The sequence below is a fragment of the Acartia tonsa genome, chromosome 9 (assembly GCF_053477335.1).
Source record: "Acartia tonsa isolate MP-2025a chromosome 9, ASM5347733v1, whole genome shotgun sequence".
In the NCBI taxonomy this organism is placed as follows: Eukaryota; Metazoa; Arthropoda; class Copepoda; order Calanoida; family Acartiidae; genus Acartia; species Acartia tonsa.
In genome coordinates, this window is record NC_137268.1 from 41610755 (window position 1) to 41632947 (window position 22193).

General features: G+C 32.2%; 1 protein-coding gene across 1 annotated transcript in view; it reads right to left on the bottom strand.

Moving 5' to 3' along the window:
* The window catches only part of LOC145327546 (protein phosphatase 1 regulatory subunit 27-like), a 48421-nt gene that overhangs the window by 12951 nt on the left and 13277 nt on the right, over positions 1 to 22193 (bottom strand). The window contains exons 3-4 of the mRNA XM_080171090.1: positions 4704 to 4760; positions 4168 to 4241 (exon numbers count right to left, since the gene is read on the bottom strand). Coding sequence (XP_080027216.1) covers positions 4168 to 4241; positions 4704 to 4760 — 131 coding nt within the window. The remainder of the gene's footprint in view (positions 1 to 4167; positions 4242 to 4703; positions 4761 to 22193) is intronic.

Here is a 22193-nt window from a genome sequence, read left to right on the forward strand (position 1 = left end):
GGACAGAAAGTAGTACGATTTGTAAAAAGAAAAGAAAAGAAAAGCGTGAAAAAAAAAATATTACTTATTTGCTGGGGTGTATGTAAACAGTGTAAATCATTAGCTCTTAATTCGCTAAAGGCAAAAGAAGTGCTAGTGCAACTAAATATTATAGACGTAAATATTAACACCCTTTATGTAAATTAAGATCTCATTTTTGTTAGCTAGACTTTTGCAAAGTATGCGATATATATTAATATTAATATTCATTATGCCGACCGTTCATAATAAGAAGATGGAACAAATATTACTAAGTTACATTTAAGTGATATACATTATTGAATACTATAGTTACTAAAGAAACTATGTTATATTTAGGTAAAAACTTGCCGATTGGACCTGCTTGATTATATGGGCCGCAGGTGGACCTAACTCGCCGCAGGTGGCCTAGTGTTCATGTGACATGATGCTGCCATGATCGAAACTTGCCGCGGGTGGCCTTGTGTCCTTAGTTTATGATTTATAATTTATAATACCCGCATTACTAATCCGCGGGTGGATATGACTTGCCGCGGGTGGCCTAATGTTATAGAAATTTACCCGCATTTATTTTAACTTAATTTAGCACTAAATGCATGATAATAAAATAGCCGGGTGCTGTTATTTTTAACCGCGGGTGGTTTAATGAGTAGTAACCTGTTAATAAACCGCGGGTGGTTAGTCAGGTATGTATGTGACCTGTTAATAAACCGCGGGTGGTTAGTCAGGTGTATAAGTGACCTGTTAGTAAAACCGCGGGTGGTTAATCAGGTAATGCAACGCAGTTCCAACTGTTAGTGAACCGCGAGTGGTTAATCAGTTACCGGTGGTCTGCTGTGAGCTGCGGCATGTTCGCGGCTTCCGCTGCTTCTTCGGTTCCTCGTCTTCGATGGCCTCTGTCGAGGTGTCATTGATCGCTGTATCGTTGGACGGGGATACATTCCTGGAGGTGTTTCTGGTGTTCTCTGCAGAGGAAGCTCTCGAATCCTTTTTCTTCTTTAGGTCGGACATTTCACTCTCGATGAGGGTGAGAGCTATCTCACTCACCATAGCATTGTCTGCCATCTTGTCCGATAAGCTAGCCGTGTCCGCATTTATCTTCTCCTTCGTCTCGTTGATTCTTTGTTTCAGTGGTCCACCCTGTGGTAGCTGACGTATAATTGAGTCCTCTGCATCCAGCGTAATTTCTGGGGGTAATATTCCGAATCTGTTCTGAAGGGGAGTGTTGAATTTCAGCTGTTTCACGGCTGGGCTTCTGTTGTTTTCATCGAACAGTTTGAGCGGTGTGAACGCATGCTTCCTCTTCTTATTGGCCGCCGCTGCTTTCTTGCTGTTGTCTGTATCCTCGATATTTGTCACTCCATCTATGATGACTTCTTCAGTTAGGTCGTCTTCCTCCTCCATAAGCAGGGGGTTCTGTTTCGTTGGGTTCAGCATGTCAAGCAGGTGCCTTTCATTAGAACGACCGTTAATGTAGGCTGGCTGTGCAAAAGGGCTCTGTTTGTTCTTGGATCTTATCCACTTCTTCTCATCGATCACCGGGGAGATAAGCTCCTTAAGTGTGCGACCGTATGGGTTCTGAACGGTGAAAAATTGTTGTTGTTTGTTTCTGAGGCTGAATACGATGCGTTGGCCTCTCAGGTATGCTCGGTGTACCTCATTGTGACGGCAGAGCCAGGACAGTACATCTCTGTCAAGGGCAGTGGTATCTATACCTATCCTGCATGGATAGAGCTTCCCAGACCTGACTGACTCTGCATATGATTTGCTGGTGGAGAGGTTCTGCTCGTTAAGGCCGTCCACATGAGCTCTCTTGTGCTTCAGGATTGCGTCCAGCTAGTATCTTGAGCGTAGTCGGATTATGAAATTGCGTGGAGCTGTTGTGTCCCTGTTATTGCCTAATGGGTGGCCGTATTCTATGCATTGCATCCAGGAATCAGGGACTTCATCTAGTTCTCCGTGCTTGTTAGCATCAATAAGGCAAGGTTTCAGCAGTTTATCAAAAATATGTTGAACTAGCGGCTGGCCAGATGTTGAATAGTCTGCGTAGTTGTGAACCTTGATCGAAAAAGATCGGTCCCTCCGTTCGCGTTCGTTGATCTGGAGGATCTGTAGGGTGGAGAGTTGCTCTAATTTCTCCACTCTATTGTCGTAGTGGATAATCATTTCATCTACCTTGGACTTCAGTGCTAAATCGGACTTTTGGATAGAGCTCTTCAGGTTGTCGATGCTGTCCTGGATTGCTTGGATCTTCTCCTGATTGTCTCCGCCTCCTTGCTTGTACAATTCCAGGTCATCCTCAATCTTCTTGATTCTATCGAGCTGGTCTGAGGTGTTAAAGTTGTTTTCACCTTTCATAATCTTCGATAGGATGTTGACGAGCACTGTGGCTCCAATATTGCCATTGGAGCGGTTGGCATATTGAAAAACTATGTCCTTAATTTTGTCACTTGGCTCTGATTCCGCCATTTCGGTGATTGGTTCTGAAAGATAATTGAAATTATGTAAAAAATGGTCAATTTAAATTATTTTCACTTTAATTATAAAATAGAATATACAAAAATTGGCCTGTAGCTTGTAAAATTCACTTGTGTGTTTATCGGTAGTATTTAAACTAATGCACTTTATCTTAGTGCACGTGTTCACTTGGTGCACGTGTTCACAATTTTTCGTTCTTATTATTTAATTGACCAATCACCAGGCTGGGGTTGTCACGTGATTTATTGTTCACTATGGTTGGCTGGACCTATAGCCAATAGTTATCTAGCTCTATGTATCACGTGGCTGTATCTGTTATCCTATTGGTCTGCGATGTATGGTGCTGGCAGGCAAGCTAGGTAAATGTACGGTGAGTACAATTAGGTGCGGTTTGCGGTAAGTTAAGAAAGGGGGTGATTCACGTTCAGCTATATTGGGGGGGTGATGGGGAAGAAAGTAGATTTACGTGGACACTAAAATATGTGTGACCATCACCGATGGAATGCTGAACTGAACTGGAAGGGTTATTAACATAAGATTTTATTAAATTTTTGTAGATTTTGTTTGTGATTTTGGAGGATTTTTCAAGAAAACAATTTTGCCCCACTAAGCGATTAGTGGGGCAATTTTTTAAAGAATCCACCTCTTGTAAGAAAAAGGGGGGAAATGAGATACATAGCACAAGAAAAATCATTTAGACCTTTCAATACAGAACAAGGATAGTGATATACATAAAAGCAAATACGATTAAGCTAGTTACTTAGTTTATTTATGATAACAATTGAACAGTTCAATAGTTTAATCTTTAAATCAAGGATGACAACATCACAAAGTAGCGAAGGGTAAAAAAAGTGTACAAACGAACATATAGACTTATAGAGCAGAAAGGGAGAGAATATCTGATCCATCTTGTAAAAAAATCATAAAACTTGGTAAAGTTATTGCTTGTTTTATTAAAATGAACGTACAGACACATAACGATCGTAGAGAAGCGCTGCTACTAAAAGTAGACAAATCATTTATGTTTAAATAAATGAACTCGGGGTGGATACACTGGATACCTTGTAACACTTTTTGTCAAAGGTCTTTAGGCGGTTTAACCCTCTCCTCCCTTTTACTATCAATTTCATTATCTATCTATACCCTAAAACATTTTCCAAACAACATGTATTTAATATTTTCTCTCTCTTTCATTCTCTTTCTCTCTCCCCCTCTCTCTCTCCCCCCTCTCTCTCTCTCCTTATCTTTCTCTCTCACTCTCTCTCTCTCTTTCTCTCTCTCTCTCTCTCTCTCTCTCTCTCTCTCTCTCTCTCTCTCTCTCTCTCTCTCTCTATCTCTGTCTTCTACCTATCACTCTCCCCTTTCTCCCCTTTCCCCCCCCCCTCTCTCTCTCTCTCTCTCTCTCTCTCTCTCTCTCTCTCTCTCTCTCTCTCTCTCTTTCTCTCTCTCTCTCTCTCTCTCTCTCTCTCTCTCTCTCTCTCTCTCTCTCTCTATCTATCTATCTATCTATCTATCTATCTATCTATCTATCTCTCTCTCCCCTATCCCCTCATCTGGATTAACGAACTGACCAATAAATTATGTCCATGATAGCAACCTAAATTGACGACAGTTTTTCCCTTGTCATAATATCCAGATATATTAAATATATCCATTTATAAATTTACTTACTTAACAATATCATGATGACCATTAGCCACAGCTGCATGTAGGGGAGTCCAGCTATCTGTATCTGCTTTATCAATCTAAAGTAAACATATATTAATATAATTAGCCACAGCTGCATGTAGGGGAGTCCAGCTATCTGTATCTGCTTTATCAATCTAAAGTAAACATATATTAATATTATTAGCCACAGCTGCATGTAGGGGAGTCCAGCTATCTGTATCTGCTTTATCAATCTAAAGTAAACATATATTAATATAATTAGCCACAGCTGCATGTAGGATAGTCGAGTCCAGCTGCTTTATCAATCTAAAGTAAACCTGAGCTCCAAGGTGTACAAGAATCTTGACAACTACAAGATTATTATCCAAAATAATAATAACAATAATAACCTGAGCTCCATGGTGTACAAGAATCTTGACAAATCCAAGATTATTATCCAAAATAATAATAATAACTATAATAACCTGAGCTCCATGGTGTACAAGAATCTTGACAAATCCAAGATTATTATCCAAAATAATAATAATAACTATAATAACCTGAGCTCCATGGTGTACAAGAATCTTGACAACTACAAGATTATTATCCAAAACAGCCTGAAATAAACAAAAAACAATTAAATTAGGAATTCCCCCCTTCCATCCTACTGGATGAACGAACTGACCATTAAAGGAGTTCCATATTAGCAAGCTCAATTGACAATAGATTTTCCCCTGTCAAAATATTCACGTATATTGTACATCCATTATTATGAGTATGTTTGTTTGCACAAATATCAATCAAACTCTTTCCAAACACAACTCAAACAAGTAATTGATCTATATAAAGCACAGACAGATAGATAAACATTCATAAAAACAAGGATGACAATCCTTGTATGAAAGTATTCGATGTTTGTTTGTCCAGGGAAGGTTTATACCCTTTTCAAGGGGTGCTGTTAGTATAATAAAAAGCCTGCTGAACAATTTATAGACAAATGAACAATTTTTTATTAACAAAAATAAAGAAACTTTGTGACTTTAAAGCTTTTTAAAAATTATGTAATTTTTAAATGGTAAGGTGATGCTTAGAACTATTAGGCACAATGTTGAGCAATTGAACGACAAATTGATATAAATTTTTTTCTCGTATTCATTCGAATCCGGTGGATAGGAACCGGTTCTTATCCATACGAAAAAACTATGTCTAGCATCGTATTATATCCAGCTTTCTACGAATATAAAAATGTACAATCATAAGATTAAAACCTTTTTTTAGCCCATGCCTTTGGCACCACAGGGCTAAAAAACTGGTTTTAATCTTATAATTGTACATTCTATATCCGCGGAAAGCCGTTTATAATACGATGAAAGAAATAACTATTATCATATTAACTTAAAATACCTGTTACAAAAGCACTGTCATTTGTTAACGTTCTAGCTACTATTTAGATTTCTTAATATATTTCTGTGTCCGTGGGAAATACTAATGTTGTATATGAAGACAAATAAGAGGAACAGTTTTTGTGTTCAGGATTTGTTCATTAACATTCCTTACAATAATACAAAAAAAATGGAATAGTAAACTTAATTTAAAAGATATTTTTAAGATACCAGGAATCTAATCGCCGACAAATTGGTTTACATCCCCAATGATGATACTCCAAATTTCCCCTTTCTGTAGAGTAAAATTAGTTGTTAAAACGTTTTGACACTCTATTTAATGAACCACCCAATAAGAGTCCCAAAAGTTTATGAAAACGTTATTATAAAACTTTGGTGACTCTTGCAATATGTAATTTTTGGTTGACGGATTTTTACTTGTTTATAGAAACACCATGGTAATAAAGATGATATGTTTAATTTTACTGTATCATATGAAGTTCCTATAGTTTTTGTCGTTTTTTTTCCAGGGGTGGTTATTCTCAAAGATTTAAAGTGTTTTAGATATGACACGGATGTAAATACATTAGAATATCTAAAACAACAATTTATCTTTTAAGTATAATTGTAACATCTCTTTTTTATTATGTCATATTTATAAATTTTTTTATGAATGTTATCATCCTTGGTTTATTATTACATAGAGTGATCAACACATATTATTTAAACATGTTATTTTTATTTAGTGTTTAATTTTAAAACTCATCAGTTGGTCTATAAATAAAAAGACATGATATTCAAGCGAGTATTTGTTTTAAAGAAAATGAATTATGTTTTCATGGTTGTATTATATTCCAAAAATCCACCCCCAGAGCCAATGATCATGATCCTAAAACCACATTGACTTGGTTATTTGTGGTTAGAAAGGTTGCAACATTATATTTACTATCAGAGTTATTTTTTTTATTTTTATATTGTTACAGTTTTTTATTAATATTGTTTTAAGAACAAATACTCCCCCCCCTCTTTTTAATTTAAAATGAAAATGAGAGAAAGAGTGGGGTAAGGTTTTTGTACATAACCCTTGCGGGGGGCAAGGTCCTAACACTGACCTAAAGTAATAACCAAAAATCAAAAGCTAACCCCCATCCCACATTATTTTCAATTTATTTTGAAATAATGGGAGGGTGTTTCAGTGCTCGACAATGCACTTTGAGGTAAATGGCTCATTAAACCTTCTGTTACTAGAAATTTAATAAAAAATAATCAAAAAATCTCCTAATACGCCTCTCAAAATATTTCATGAAAAACTTTGTCTGTTTCCTTTTTGATATTATTTTAGCAAGAATCCGCAGGGTTTGGCGGGTGTACGTGCCTGGTTGCATACTTCATTAACCATTGTAAACCTTTAGTTTTCTATAGGACAATATGATTTTAAAAGCGAAGCTTTTCTATTATTAGGGTCGGTTCGTACGTCCGTCCGTAACGGTTGGCTCTATCGATTTCAAACTTTTCATGATGATTCCTGTAACAGTTAGGAATGACCTAAAAAGCGTAGCAACTCTATAATCGTTACCAAAAAGTCCATACGTCCATTTAAAACATACTGATTTTTAACTTTTTTAGACAACAAATTTTTGAATGTTAATTATAATTATAATTATATTACTTATCTTAATTTTGGAATAATGATTCCTATTACCCCAAGGTATAATTTTATAATCAAGAATATGGAAACTTCTTTAAGCATTGTAAATCTTTATTTTTCTAGGGCAATATGATTTTCTAAGCAAAGTCTCTTTCTATCACTTTATAAAAGGATCATGGTGTCTGATTGTGTGTATGAGACAGAAATCGACCCTAAGAAAAAATTACTTTTTAAAAGCGAAGCTTTTCTATAATTAGGGTCGGTCCGTCCGTCCGTCCGTACGTCCGTCCGTCCGTCCGTACGTCCGTCCGTCCGTCCGTACGTCCGTCCGTCCGTCCGTCACGGATAGCTTTTTTCGTTAATTTAGATATGTTAGAATTGTCCTATCGATTTCAAATTTTGCATGGTGATTCCTTTAGTAGTTAGGTACGGTTTAGAAAGCGTAGCAACTCTATAATCATTACCAAAATGTCCGTACGTCCATTTTTAACATGTTGATTTTTTTTACTTTTTTTTAAATAGCTTTTTTCGTTAATTTAGGCAAGTTAGAATTGTCCTATCGATTTCAAATTTTGCATGGTGATTCCTGTAATAGTTAGGTACGAGATAGAAAGCGTAGCAACTCTATAATCATTACCAAAATGTCCGTACGTCCATTTTAAACATGTTGATTTTTTTTACATTTTTAACAACAAATTTGTATGTGACCTAATTATCCGATTGGTCTGATTTTTGGTATACTGATTCCTGGGACAACAAAGTACAATAATATAAGCGAAGCAACTCTATAATCAAGTCCTAAAAATGTAAGTATGTCCATAATCATTATCCTGTATCAAGCAGTTTTTCAACAAGTTTACTTACAATTTTGCTTTGACTCTTATACATTCGCATTCTAATTATTCAGTTCTGACATTATACAAGTGTTAATGTCCGTTTGTCCTACCGTTTCAGAGCTTCGCTTTTATGGATGTTGTCATCCTTGTTAACCTTATTAGCAGTGTCACGTCACAAGCCCTTCTAATTCAGCAATTAATTGGGAGTGAATTTTTTGAATTAAACAAAAAATGAAAAGAATAATGAAGTAGCTGTTTTCTTATGGGACTCGAACATTGTCAATTTATCTTTATCGAATCGAATAAAAATCATTTTTGAGATATGTATTTCAGTTTTTTTTTCTCAGCAACTCAATAATTTTATTCTATTTTTAGACGACTTTAAACATATAATGTACACAGTGTTTTAAAGTTGTGAGCAAAGCTACTATCTAATTCAAGTGAATGCAGTGGCATGCACAGGTTTTTGCCAGGGGTATGCGCGGGGCATATCTAAATTTTTCACCACTCTCCCCTAAACAAAATCTAGGGGAGTTGTAGTGTGGATGTTATGAATATAGAATACGTGGGTGTATTGACATATGATTGCTAATATAAACCTCATTTGAAGGGGGGTGGAAGTGGGTTATTTTGTTATTGTAGCCAGCTAAGAGTATCATTTTATTACAGTAAAATAGAAAATGTTGATGCAACATCCAAGTAATTATATATAGCTTAATGAAAACCAAAATAGTAACAACGAAATAAATCTTTTTCATGAAAGCTTAGTATTGATATGTTTAAACTATTTATTCTAACATAAATACAGATATAAAAAATAGAAACCTTAAGAAGCAAAAGAATTTAAAAAAAGCTTGGACGTCCCTTGAATCAGACATGCTTTGCTGCGCTATTAACAATGGTGTCATCCTTGTTTTGTTCTAAGATTGGCATACCACCTTTTATGGTGTTGTACCGCAATTACGCCAAATTTTCTGCTATAAAACTTGATACACTTCACGCTGAAAGGGACGGGTACTCTACTCTACTCAAATTTTCTGCTATAAGACTTGATACACTTCACGCTCAAAGGGACGGGTACTCTACTCTACTCAAATTTTCTGCTATAAGACTTGATACACTTCACGCTGAAAGGGACGAGAGTACTCTACATGAAAGTAGCAAATTTTCTTAGGCTTAATTATCCTATTATATAAGCTTTTTTGTCTGTAGATTAAGATTTCTATAAATGCTGAAACTATATAGATCTACTTTTTAGTGAAGCTTCTTATAGGTTCTGGGAAGGTTTTACTTTTATATATAGCTCGTGGTATGGTTTTAGGCAAATTTACTTTAAAAAAATAGTTCTGGGTATGGTTTTAGACCATTTTTCTGCTCTTACTTATCCCTAGATGCTAGGGGCGTAGCTGACAGTCTTTAGTAATTTGTTTAATTACGAAACTTTTTTGAGTGGATCGTTTTAACTGAAGTTAAACGAATTTTGAGCTTTTAGAAAATAGAATTTTTCTTAATGTAAAAAAATACACATACATTCCAGCTGATATAATTATTCTTTATTCCTGAACCTTCTCGGGGCTGGGATGGTTTCAATCTATATTTAGAAACAAGGATGACAGCAATTCTAAGTAGCGAATCATGATTAATATTATATTCTTATGCAAAAGGGGTAAAATTGTTTGTTATTTAGGGAACAATAATAGTTATTTATCGCATTGTATTACAGACAGTTTTCCGCAGATATTTAAATGGAAAATTAAAACCAGTTTTGTTAGCCACTAGGGAACGAAGGCCCGGGCTAACAAAACTAACATTGATTACAAGATATTTTTTTAAAAATTCATGGAAATTTCTGTAATATGATGCTATACATGATTTTTCATTATGGTTACTAACCGGTTCTAATCCAGCGGATAATAATCGATTTCAAAGCCATATTTGAATATTTTTATGATATAGCAGAAGAAGAAAAACAGACATGTTGGGAAGCAAGTTACAGAGTGGCTTTGCTCCAAATACAGTGCTTATAGGCATGGGGTTATACTTATACTTTGGGGAGTGGAGATATTTGTTTTAGACAGGCTCACAGCTACTAGATAATCTACATTTTGAAAATGATAATAGAATAAAATTATCAGTATCACATGTAAAAAACAGCTCTATATTATTGATTTTCTACATGAACTGATTTATTAAATTAGGATACTTAACTAAGAATGAATCAAATTTTTCAAAAAAGACAGCTTGACTTTTTAAAGGTGCTTTATATAGTGCCTATAATGACGTCATATTGGCCTGGTAATTTAGTCTGTGTATTCGCTTATCATTGGCCATTTATTTTTTTATAGCCGCTATAAAGAGCTTCCTTTAGACATTGTATATAGCAGTTTAGGATACTGCTGCTTAATCTGCAATTAACAAAAATTTTGGCGACTGGGGCTTATCTTAAAAACTTGAATGAACAAACTTCCTGTAACTCATCTAATGTTCCTAATCCGTCGGTTATACAAATAAACCCTAACTATAAAAAAGTTTCTTATAGAATATTGAATTTAAAATTATATTTGGCTGTAGTTTGTAATATATTAAAACAAAAACAGATTGTATATACAAATAATATTGAGTAGATTTCAATCAAATTATTAATTCAAAACAAGGATGACAACATTCATTTGTAGCTAAGCTAAGAAATTCTAATAAATTCTACGTTACAATTCAGAAAGTATAGAAAAGCTAGGCTTTTAAAAATGAAAATTAAATTGAGAAAAAAGGCAGTCGGTTGTAAATAAGTTTTTTCTTTAGTAAGATCACAGAAGGTTGCAAAACTTTTTTTATCATCTGAATTGAAATGATTTTCAGACAGACAGACATGGCATATGGATATACTTAGTTGCTTCGCTACTGATTTGCAGTAAAATAAACTTTTTTTTCTCAAAATCTTATAAGGTTTCCCTAAAATTGGTATAAGTGATTTAAAGTGTTATATGTTTGGATGCTATTTGAGATAATAACGTTTTCTCATTTTGTGGCTTAACAACCTTGGGGACTTTTATTGAATTTTGATGGTTGATTCATTTTGTTGAGTATCTAAACGTTTTAACCACAAATAGTAGTCTAAAGAAGGGTTAATTTAAAGTATTTTCATTAGGAATGTACATCAATTTATAGGGCATTGTCTTATCCCTTTAGATTCCCTGACATAATACGCTAAATTTATCTACCATACTATGAAAAAATAATATTGTAAGGCCCTCTAGAAGAGGATAATAATTGGGTAAAAATATTTTGACTAATATTGATAGTTTACTCGTGATTCTGTGTGCAATTACTTCCGTATATGTGTCGCATTTTCAAAATAGTTTTTGTTGTTTGTTTATTACTTTAAGTCAGGTTAGGTTATGTTATATTGGGTACTGGATAGCCCTACAGGGTTAGGGTACGCAAGTATAGGGCCCAGACTTAGGGAGAAAACTTTTCTTGATAAATAATGGGGAGGGGGTATTTTTATTCTACAGGCACAGGTGAAAGCAACGTAACGCATATTATTACAATAATATCATTACATACAGCCCCTTTTGTCCAATGCTTTATTTCTGAATTAATTACCTCCTCAAATTGTGTGCCCCTAGAGACCTCTTTTGAAACTCTATGCAGATGTGTTAATATGCGGAAATTAATGAACATTTCGTTATTCAATGAATCAATGTTAGGATAGGGATTCGTATTCTTTTTAGTAAAGATTTGATTAGAGTTCATGATAATCTGGTGTAAGATCAAAATAATAATAATAAATAGAGTTCAGTCTAAGATTAGATTAGATGTTAATTAGAATAACGTTATAAATAACAGTGTGGCAGCAAGGCCATCTTTTTTTAAAAAAAAACCATACAGTTAAAATTTAAATGTAATTCCAAAATTGTTACCTCTGAATATGATTACTTTTATCTGATAATACATAGTCGACGTAAAGCATTGAACTTGCATATTGTCATAAAAATACTACTATAACATTTAATAACCCTCCCTTCGCTCCAAACAAAAGGTTAGGTTAAGTAATAATTATAGCTGGTCCCCGCGAAGTGTTACAGTTACATTTTATTCAAGGGCGTCCAAGATTTTTCATTTCAATATTTTGGGGATGTCTAAAATATTTTTTTTTAGGGAGGGGGGGTTATCACCCCTTTATACCCCCCCACCATTGGGGGGATAATACATGCACTATCTAATTGTGAGTGCTATAAAATTGAAAATACATTTTGGTTACATAGTTATAATTTCAAGAAGTTCTAATAGTAACAATCTTCATTGAATTAAATTTATTGTTTTGGACCTAGTGATCTTTCTAACTAATTCTTCTCTGATTTAAAAGTATGATCGTCTAATATGATTGTTATCAACATATTGATTAATACCTTAATATTATCTACCTATCTCTCTGTCTGTCTTTCTGTTTGTCTATCTGTATTTCTATCTATCTATCTATCTATCTATCTACATATCTATCTATCTATCTATCTATCTATCTATCTATCTATCTATCTATCTATCTATCTATCTATCTATCTATCTATCTATCTATCTATCTATCTATCTATCTATCTATCTATCTATCTATCTATCTATCTATCTATCTATCTATCTATCTATCTATCTATCTATCTATCATTCTATCTATCTATCTATCTATCTATCTATCTATCTATCTATCTATCTATCTATCTATCTATCTATCTATCTATCTATCTATCTATCTATCTATCTATCTATCTATCTATCTATCTATCTATCTATCTATCTATCTATCTATCTAGCTATCTATCTATCTATCTATCTATCTATCTATCTATATCGTGTCTGAAGGTGATGATTACCCATGTGGCGCTCCTAATTATTATTCAAAAATGTAAAATTAGTTCACTACGTTTTAGATACTTTTTTCCTCCGAACTTGATGCCTCGCCCCCCAGCCTCGAATGTTAGGATTCAGGGATAAGACAATAACAGATTAATTGATGTACATCCCCAATGACACAAAATTAACCCCAATGGAGATTAGAATTATTGGTTAAAACGTTTGAAAATAGACCAACCAATCAAATTCAGTAAAAGTCCACAAAGTTCATAAGCTAAGGAATGAGAAAACTTTGGAGACTAGTGTAATAACCAGCCCTTTGTCTTCTCTCTCTTTCTGTTAGGATTTTAATTTACCCCTACCCCCTACGTTAGGGTAACTAAGGTCTATAGAAAAACCTATGCGTGTTACAAATGCATATATAGCACAAAGTTTTTAAAAAATGTGTAACATACAAGCAAATATATCATAGTTAACTTTGAAATATGTCATGTTGTATAACACAAAGGCTTAGCACATTTTTTTCAGAATTTTTTAAAAGTAGCATAGATTAGATAAGGCTCTAAAATGTTTTTTTTTTGTATGTAAGAAATGTAACTATGCCAAATATAAATTTTGGATGTAAACAATAATTCGGTGTAATGTTGTTTTAAGCTATCTAATTTAATATCATACAATTAACAATTAATGTTCAAATTAGATCATATAAAAAATATATAGAATTTTGTAGAAATTATGTGAATGGTTTTTAAAGAGTAAAATAAAAAAAGTTTTAGTTTTCTTCTAAATATTCTCAAATTTTACTGTAAGCTTATAAACACTTATTAAAGTCACAATTTGAAATATCAATGATTTTTTTAAATTTTGATCAAAGGAGTTTATTTAGAGAGCTACTTTTGTCTGCCGCCAAATTATAACTTAAATTGATCTAAAAATTTTAGAAAAAAAGATTTTGTCTAAAAATAAATTAGGTCAATTCATGAATAGTGAATTCAAATTTTTTTAACAAGGAAGACAGGGTTTTAGAGGAGCGAAGCAAATATTGAACTAAAAGTCCTCAATTTGATATTCTTTGGTTATCATTTTAATTTGATTTAAACAAGGATGACAACATTTATAAAACAAAGCTCTGAAATGCTAGGACAAACGAACAATAACACTTGTAGAGTGTCAGAATTGAATAAGCAGAATATAAAAATATAAGTCGAAACAAAACTGTAAGTAAATTTGTTGCAAAACTTAGATAAGGCAGGACATACCTACAATTTTAGGACTTTTAGAAAGTTTTAAATCGATAAGACAATTCCAGCTTTTCTAAATCAACGAAAAGAGCTAACTGTGACGGACGGAACGACCTTTATTATCGAAAAGATTGCTTCTAAAAAGTGTATTCTAATATTTGTAGGTAATGTTGTGTGAGTCTGTAATTATAAAGATAGTTTTGGAGATCAGCCAAGGGCCCCATGTTTAACATAAAAGACAAAAAGATGAAATTACCCAAAAATTTGGTCTAAAAAAATACAATTTTAATATTGTAAGAATTTTAAGCCTCCTGGAAAATTTAGCCCCTCTAGTTCCCCAATGTTTTGTAATAACGTTTCCCTATTCGTTGGTTCAACAACTTTGGGGACTATTTTTGAATTTTGATAGATTGCTTTTTTAAGTTGGATGTCCAAAAGTTTAATTATAATCTGCTGAGGGGGTAAGTTTGTGTATAATCATAAGGAATAAACATCATTTTATCGGTCCATTTAGATTCTACAAAAGGAAACAAATAAACTAAAAATTGTGAGTGTCCCTTGTGTTGAAAATATAAAATACTGTCCCATAAATTTGTTTTGAATTATCTTCTCATTTAGAACAATGAATTTAGACGTTGCAGATTTAAAACTTTTTATAAAGGGGGTAAACCCTCCCCCCCTCGCCTGTATCGCCAAAAAAATCCATTAACAGAAATATAGGACACCAAAAAAATATTTTGTTTAGCTCAAAATTTGTTTTAGATTAATAGACAGACAGATTAAATCACGTGAGAGAAGAAGTTCCGCGCAAAGGAAAACCCATTTGAAACATATAAAATTGAATGTCTTTTTATTAAATGTCTGTTTAGGTAAATAAGCTTTGTTTTGGTTCTGAGCAGGATTTAAACTATTTCCAACGGGATGCAGTTAAAGACATACCTGTAATTAATAAAAATAATTTTAGATTAAATGAAAAATAATCTATAGTGATGCTAAGTAAGTAGTTAAATGTTTGTCTTTTACTCAAAAACATGAGAAACATGAGACCGAGAATGTACACAAGATTTAGACAAATACACGGGCAAATAACCAATAAAATCTGCCTCTTTTGAATTAATATTAGATGTTATTAGAAAAGCTACTTTTTGATTCACTCTGTCTTTTTAAATTGTTTATTTAAGAAAAATAACCCCTTTGAAAAATTTCTTTAAACTCGAGAAAAAACCCATATGTACAAAATAATTGCTGTATATAATCGGACCCTGAATTATTATATATTATTAAAAAGACTAAATCCGTCCGAACTGGTTTAATGATCCTCATTCTACTACAACTTCCCTTTGCATGCTTTATGAATTAAGCTTAACCTTTGTAAAGTTATGCATTCTAGTATCTGGCATGCAAAGAAAAACTATTAGGTCATCTAATTATTTACTTTTTAGTAGCTTAATACAAGAGTTAAATACGTTTGTCATTACGTCGGACTGTAAAGCTTCGCTTCTTAAAAATATTATTCCTATTTTATATTGTTTTCTTTATTTATACAAATAGAGAAAAGCAAAAAAATCATGCTACTTAATTTTTAAAAAGCTTGAATGCTAACCCAGCATATACTTTTATCGCCTTATTTTAAGAAACATGTCGCATTAATACGTCCTTAATGACGTAACTTTTTTATTACTATACAAATTACGTTTCATATTTTTTTAAAGGACGTTTTGTGTACCAAAAATACGTCGTTCTTTAAAAAAACGTCACAAAAAAATATAAATAATAACAATATTTTGAATTTAATGACATGTTATCTTAATTAACGGCGCATTAAAACGTCAATTTTTCCTTTAAAACGTCCAGAAAAACAAGATGGCCGCCAAACTAACAATATAATTTAAATATTAATTAAAAAATAATAATATTTTATTAAATCCTAAAAATGCGGCCTTAACTCTGAAAAAACGTCACTAAAAAATATAAATAACAAAAATATTAAATGACATATTATTTTAAATAAAGACATATCAAAACGTCATTTTTTTACTGTAAAACGTCAAAAAAAACAATATTGCCGCCAAAATTGGTATTTAATGTGTATCAATAAAATATTAGATTTAATATAAAACAATTATTATATTGAATTAAATAAATATTATTTTAATTAAATCATTGAATTAATTAATAATTAGAAATTGATTTGAGTTAAATAAAAATGGATTATTTTAATAAAACTTGCAATTAATCTAGATGCTTGAATATGAGAAATGTACACAGGAAAAAAATAAGATCTTACTCTTAATCAGGAAACGAGAAAATCTTTTTTTTTTATATATTTCTAAATTTCTGCCTTTTATTGCCTAACCAACTGACCAACATACAAAATATCATGGAACAGATTGGTTAGAAGCCTCTAGGGGCACTGGTAGGAGGGGGATAAGTTGACCTTATCCCATTTTAAATTTGAATTTCAAAAGAGTTTTTAAAAATATTTTTTTTGGGGGGAGGGGGGTGTAGAATCCTCCCAAAAGATAGTTAAAAACCTTCCCAGGACCTATAAGAAATATCACTGTAAAAGAGAACAATATCGGTTCAGCGGTTAGCGAGATCCTTTGGGACAGACAAAAAACGTTTACTAATTAATATAATAGGATTGATATCAAATAGAACTCTTTCCTTTAAAGTTATAAAACCAATTGAAATTCACTAAAGTCCCCAAAGTTGTTTAAGCTAACTTCTTACCTCAACGTTGTAAAACTTATATTCATGATTTGTCGTCAATTATGATCTCCTTTCGAAATTATGCAACAAGAGAAGAAAAAATGTTTTTAAAATTCATTTAACTCACATTTACGAACGAAGTTCTATTATTAAGTAAATCTTATTCTTCACACAAATTAAATTACTCATAAATTGTAATGTTTGTTTGTAGGGTTTAACCATTACTAAATACTCATAATATTTATATGGGGATCATAGTTCAGAAAATTTTTTTGTCTTTTAATAAGAAAAATTTAACTTCAAAAATAAAAATAATAGATTTCTTGATTTTATTTTTATGTTACAAACTTTTAGTTTTTAAGAAGAAAAAAATATTTTTAAAAAATTATGTCAGAATTTTTTCTGAACTCTTCCTTATTTCCTAAAGTGTCTTGAAAATTATTTAATTAATCAAGATGACACATTACACAATAAGGACGTTTTAAATCCACATTATTTATTTTATTTACTATCACATTAATATGCAATTCTACACATATATATTAATATGTGGAAAAAATACAAAATGACGCATTGAAACAACCATAATTTTAATATTTAATTTGTAATTTCTTTTTTTAAGAAAAATAATGGCAAATAAAAAACAATTAAGGACATATTAATAAGTCATTTTCTTTAAATACGTCACAAAAAAGACGTATTGAAAATTAACGACATGTCAATGCAACATTTCTAAAGAAACAAAACCACTTAAGTAGATGCTGGGAATAAACCGATGTGCAACATAGGTATACATATCTTAATATATATGTATATCTAATTCTAAAAGTTTTTCTCGTATTCATTCGAATCCGGTGGATAGGAACCAGTTCTCATCCATACGAAAAAACTAGGTCTAGCATTGTATTATATCCAGCTTTCTACGAATATAAAAATGTATAATCATAAGATAAAAACCAGTTTTTTTTAGCAGGTGCCTTCGGCACCTCGGGGCTAAAAAAACTAGTTTTAATCTTATAATTGTACATTCTATATCCGCGGAAAGCCGTTTATAATACGATGCGAGAAATAACTATTATCCCTTAAGCACTATAGCTTTCTATCTTCATTAACAGCCAAAAAAATCCATTTTCCCAATCAACATCAGATTTCCTATGTACACAAGGAGGAAACAATACACATAATCTAATTATTGATTTGCTATGCTGCTAATAAAAAGAACTGTCTTAACCCCCTTTGATATGTCACCTTGAGCTAAACCCCAAATTGTTGACCTTGATGTTATTCTTAATTACTGTTTATGACATTCATTATCACCGACACCGACACACACACACACACTTACACACTCACTCACACACACACACTTACACACACACTCACACACACACACTTACACACACACACACTCACAAGCACAAACACACACACACACACACACACACACACACTTACACACACACACACTCCAAGCACTCACACATATTATCACCGATAATTATCTAATCAAAAGGATGTAGAGGTTTAACCAGGTATGTGGGGACTTTGGGCTTTTTATTAGAGTAGTCCCCAAAGTTTTATAATAACGCTTTCTTATTCGTTAACTTTAAATTTTTGAGGACTTTTATTGACTTTTGATTGGTTGGTTCATTAAATTGAAAGTACAAACGTTTTAACCACTAATTAACTCCATAAAAGGGGTAATTTTTTGTTTCATAATTGGGGATGTACACCAATTTATCGTTCATTGTCTTATACTTTAAGATCCCTGGATTTAACCAGAGCTGGATCTTTAAATCATTTTAGTGGTGAGCCAGATCGGGGTGCGCCGAATTTCAGCCAATCACTGCGCGGCATTTCATGAAATCTGGCTCACCACTAAAATGATTTAAAGATCCAGCTGAGGAAATCAGGGTAAAGTAAAAAATATTTATGTTAATCATTAACAGACATATGTTAATCATAGAGAGACATATGTTATTCATAAACAGACATATGTTAATCATAGAGTAACTACAGAACTATATCTGTGCAACCACGAATGATATACAACTAACCAGTGTGGGGGGGGGGGGGAAATCAGTACAAAAATAACCTAACCTAACCTATGGCGAAGTAACAAACTACCCTTCAATTATTTTCTATTTATTTTAAGATATGGGGTTTCGGTGCTCGACTAGGCACTTCGAGTGATATTTCTAAAAATTCTTGTTTGGTCTACATACCCCATCTGTATATCCCTGACAAAAATTAGAGTAACTTCCCATAAAAGAATTTGAAGAGTAAGGATTAAGGGGGATAATTAAGACAATGTGAGGCACTTCAAGTTTATAAATGCCTCAACAATTAGTGGTTAACTTATTGAACTTTTTCTTCAAGTAATATAATTTATGTGTTTATAAATATCTTAAACTCTTTTTTAAAGTTTCTGATTCTAAATAATAGGCAACAACTCTGCATTTTAGTTGGATTCATTTCTTATTTTGATGCCAAAAAGCATATTAGGAAAATACTTAATAACTAAAAAGTATATTTTTTGTACTATTAATTTTTCAAAGACTTTGCTATGATTTACTTAAATTACATAAATATGGTTAATTTTATAGGCTTTCCATCAGAATAATAATTATTTATATATTAAATGTATCTAATTTGATACTGCTTCGCTTGTTATACACCTAATTGTCCTTGTGTAAAATATTATACATTATAGTTTATAATTTGCGCATATAATTTGTGTCATTAGCATCTTTTAGATGATTACTGCCACGGATAAAGTTATGAAGTGAGAAAACTCCCCCCCCCCTACAAAAAAAATATGTTTTTAAAACTTAATTTTAGGTTAGGTTAGATAATAGATTAGTTAAGTTAGTAGGTACCAATTTTAAGTTTAAAAAAAGAATATTTATTCATTGATGATTTGTAAAAAATTTAAACTATTTTTTTCTAGTCTAGGGACTATGGCTAAATATAGTCAAATTTTGCCTTTTTGGGCGTTAAGGCATTCCCATTTTTATATTAATACCGTCTTTAGATACGACTAGATTTAAGTCAGGGTTCAAACAAATCACATCCCCAAAACCTTGCAGGTTACTTTTCCAAATGTCTGATCCCTTTTACCCTGGGTTTTAAAAACACAGGACGTTTCTTCCTGCATGACATAGACGATTAAATAGTATCTTTCTCTAAAACAGAAAATTTTAATTATGAAATCTATGAAACTCTATGTTTTATTATTAAAAAAAAATCAGTTTCTCAACATAAAAATTTAGTTGCATTACCTTAAAAATAACGTAATGTAGGTTTTATGTCAGCAATGATCACTTTATCTAATACCATATATAGTTGTTTCAAATTTCCAATTGAATTTAGTCTTTTGAAATAATAAAACAACAGCCAAAACAATGGATTTATTATTACTTGCATCTTACACAAGATTATAATATACCATAATAAAACTCAAACTTGAGGCTGGGTAAAATGACGATTCCCCCCATTTACCCCCTTTTACCTCATCCCCTACCCTCCTTCTGGATGACAGAACTGATTAATATATATTTTCTAAGTTAGCAACCTAAATTGAAGACAATTTTTCCCTTTCAATCTTTCGAAGGAGTCTCTATTAACATTCTACGATACTTTGCAATGTTACGAGTATAGGAGTCTCTATTCGAGAGAAAAAATTTCGATTTATCGTGATTTCTCTGGGGAGGGTGGTGGTACCCTCCCCCAAAATAGTTAAAAACCTTCTCGGTAACTATGAAAAGGTACCCTGTTAAGGAGAACCCGATCGGTTCAGCAGTTAGCGAGATCCTTCGGTACAGACACACAAACACACTGAAATCCTGTTACTTTAGTATAAGGATATACATCATAAAAACATACATAAATTTAGCAGTGTAGAATATTGACTGTATTGCATGAACAGCCCCAAATTAAAAGATGATTGATGGATGTGTGGATACATTAAATACATAGTTACATAGTTACACAATACACAATATACCAATTAATTTCATAAACAAGGATGACTAGAGCCAAAGGTTAAATGTCAATAAAAATTAGTGACAAGGAGAATCAAATTTTTTATGTATTTTACCGTAGCTTAGTAAAATCCTAAAACTTTTGTTTAAAAATTTAAATGCAAATTTTCTAACAAAAAAAATATGTTTAATATAATAACTTTTCCCTTTACCCTATAGCTTTAGCATAAGTATGAATATTCCCTGAAAATCAAAACACAATTGTCCTAATTGCTTTGTTATCTTTTACTTAAGATAAGCAGAGTCATTGTATCACTTCTTTTCTATAATAACGCAGCAATAAAAAAATAGAATGAAAAAAGAAAAAAAAGATATATTAACTAAAACATAGCAACTGTTTTTTGCTGTTGAAGTGATCAAGTCTAATATTGATAGTTGCTTAATTTCAATAATTTAAGAGACTCAAATCAATATCTTCATAACGTCTATAAGTTTGATTTTAATTTATTTCCTAAATAAAGTTATTTTTTGTTAGCAAACCTTTTTGTTTATTTGAAAAGCATTTTGTTATTTAATTTGGGCAAAATGAGAACATATCTTCCATATTCCTATCCCTGTTTGTTGAATAAAAGAGCTTTAACATAAATTAATGGCTCTTGCTTTTGTATATTGTGATTGTTGTCAGAGATCTAAAGGGATAAGACAATGGCCGTTTAATTGATGTACATCCTTAATGATTATACTTATTAAAATTTAATGTGTCAATCAATAAGAATTAAATAGAAGTCCTCAAAGTTGTTGAGCCAGCGAATAAGAAAACATTATTATAAAACTTTGGGTACTTGTGTAATAAACAGTTTAATGTCCCCTCCCTCCCTGGCTTGTTGTGAGAAGATGATTTGGACAAAAATTCCATCAGACAAGGATTAATTGATCCAAGTTTATAGCTTTCCTGTCCATACAATCCAGCAATTTTAATCATTCATTATTTGTGAGTTTAACGCGTTAATGCTCGTTGTCGGGGTCCCAAATTACGTCAGAACAAAGCTATTAAAAATGTACTTTAAAAGCTATTGATCCATCTCAACCCAAGACTACTTTATCAAACTAACAACTTTGTACAGGCCAAAAAATGTACCATGAACTGTTACATATCATGCACAATATCGTTTGAGAAGGTAAAATGTATTGGTCCCAAACCAAAGTTCGAACTAAAAGATAGATGTGGAGAAATCAAAGAGTTTGTTGTCTGCAATTTTTGGGATGTTAATGACAAACCTAAAGATATCTCTGGAATGCATGGCAGAACTGTTAAGATAATTTCTGCTAAAATTGATTAAAAAATCTATTGGAATGTTAAAACACCTAAATTTTAGGCATTAGCTCTATAATGTTTCATT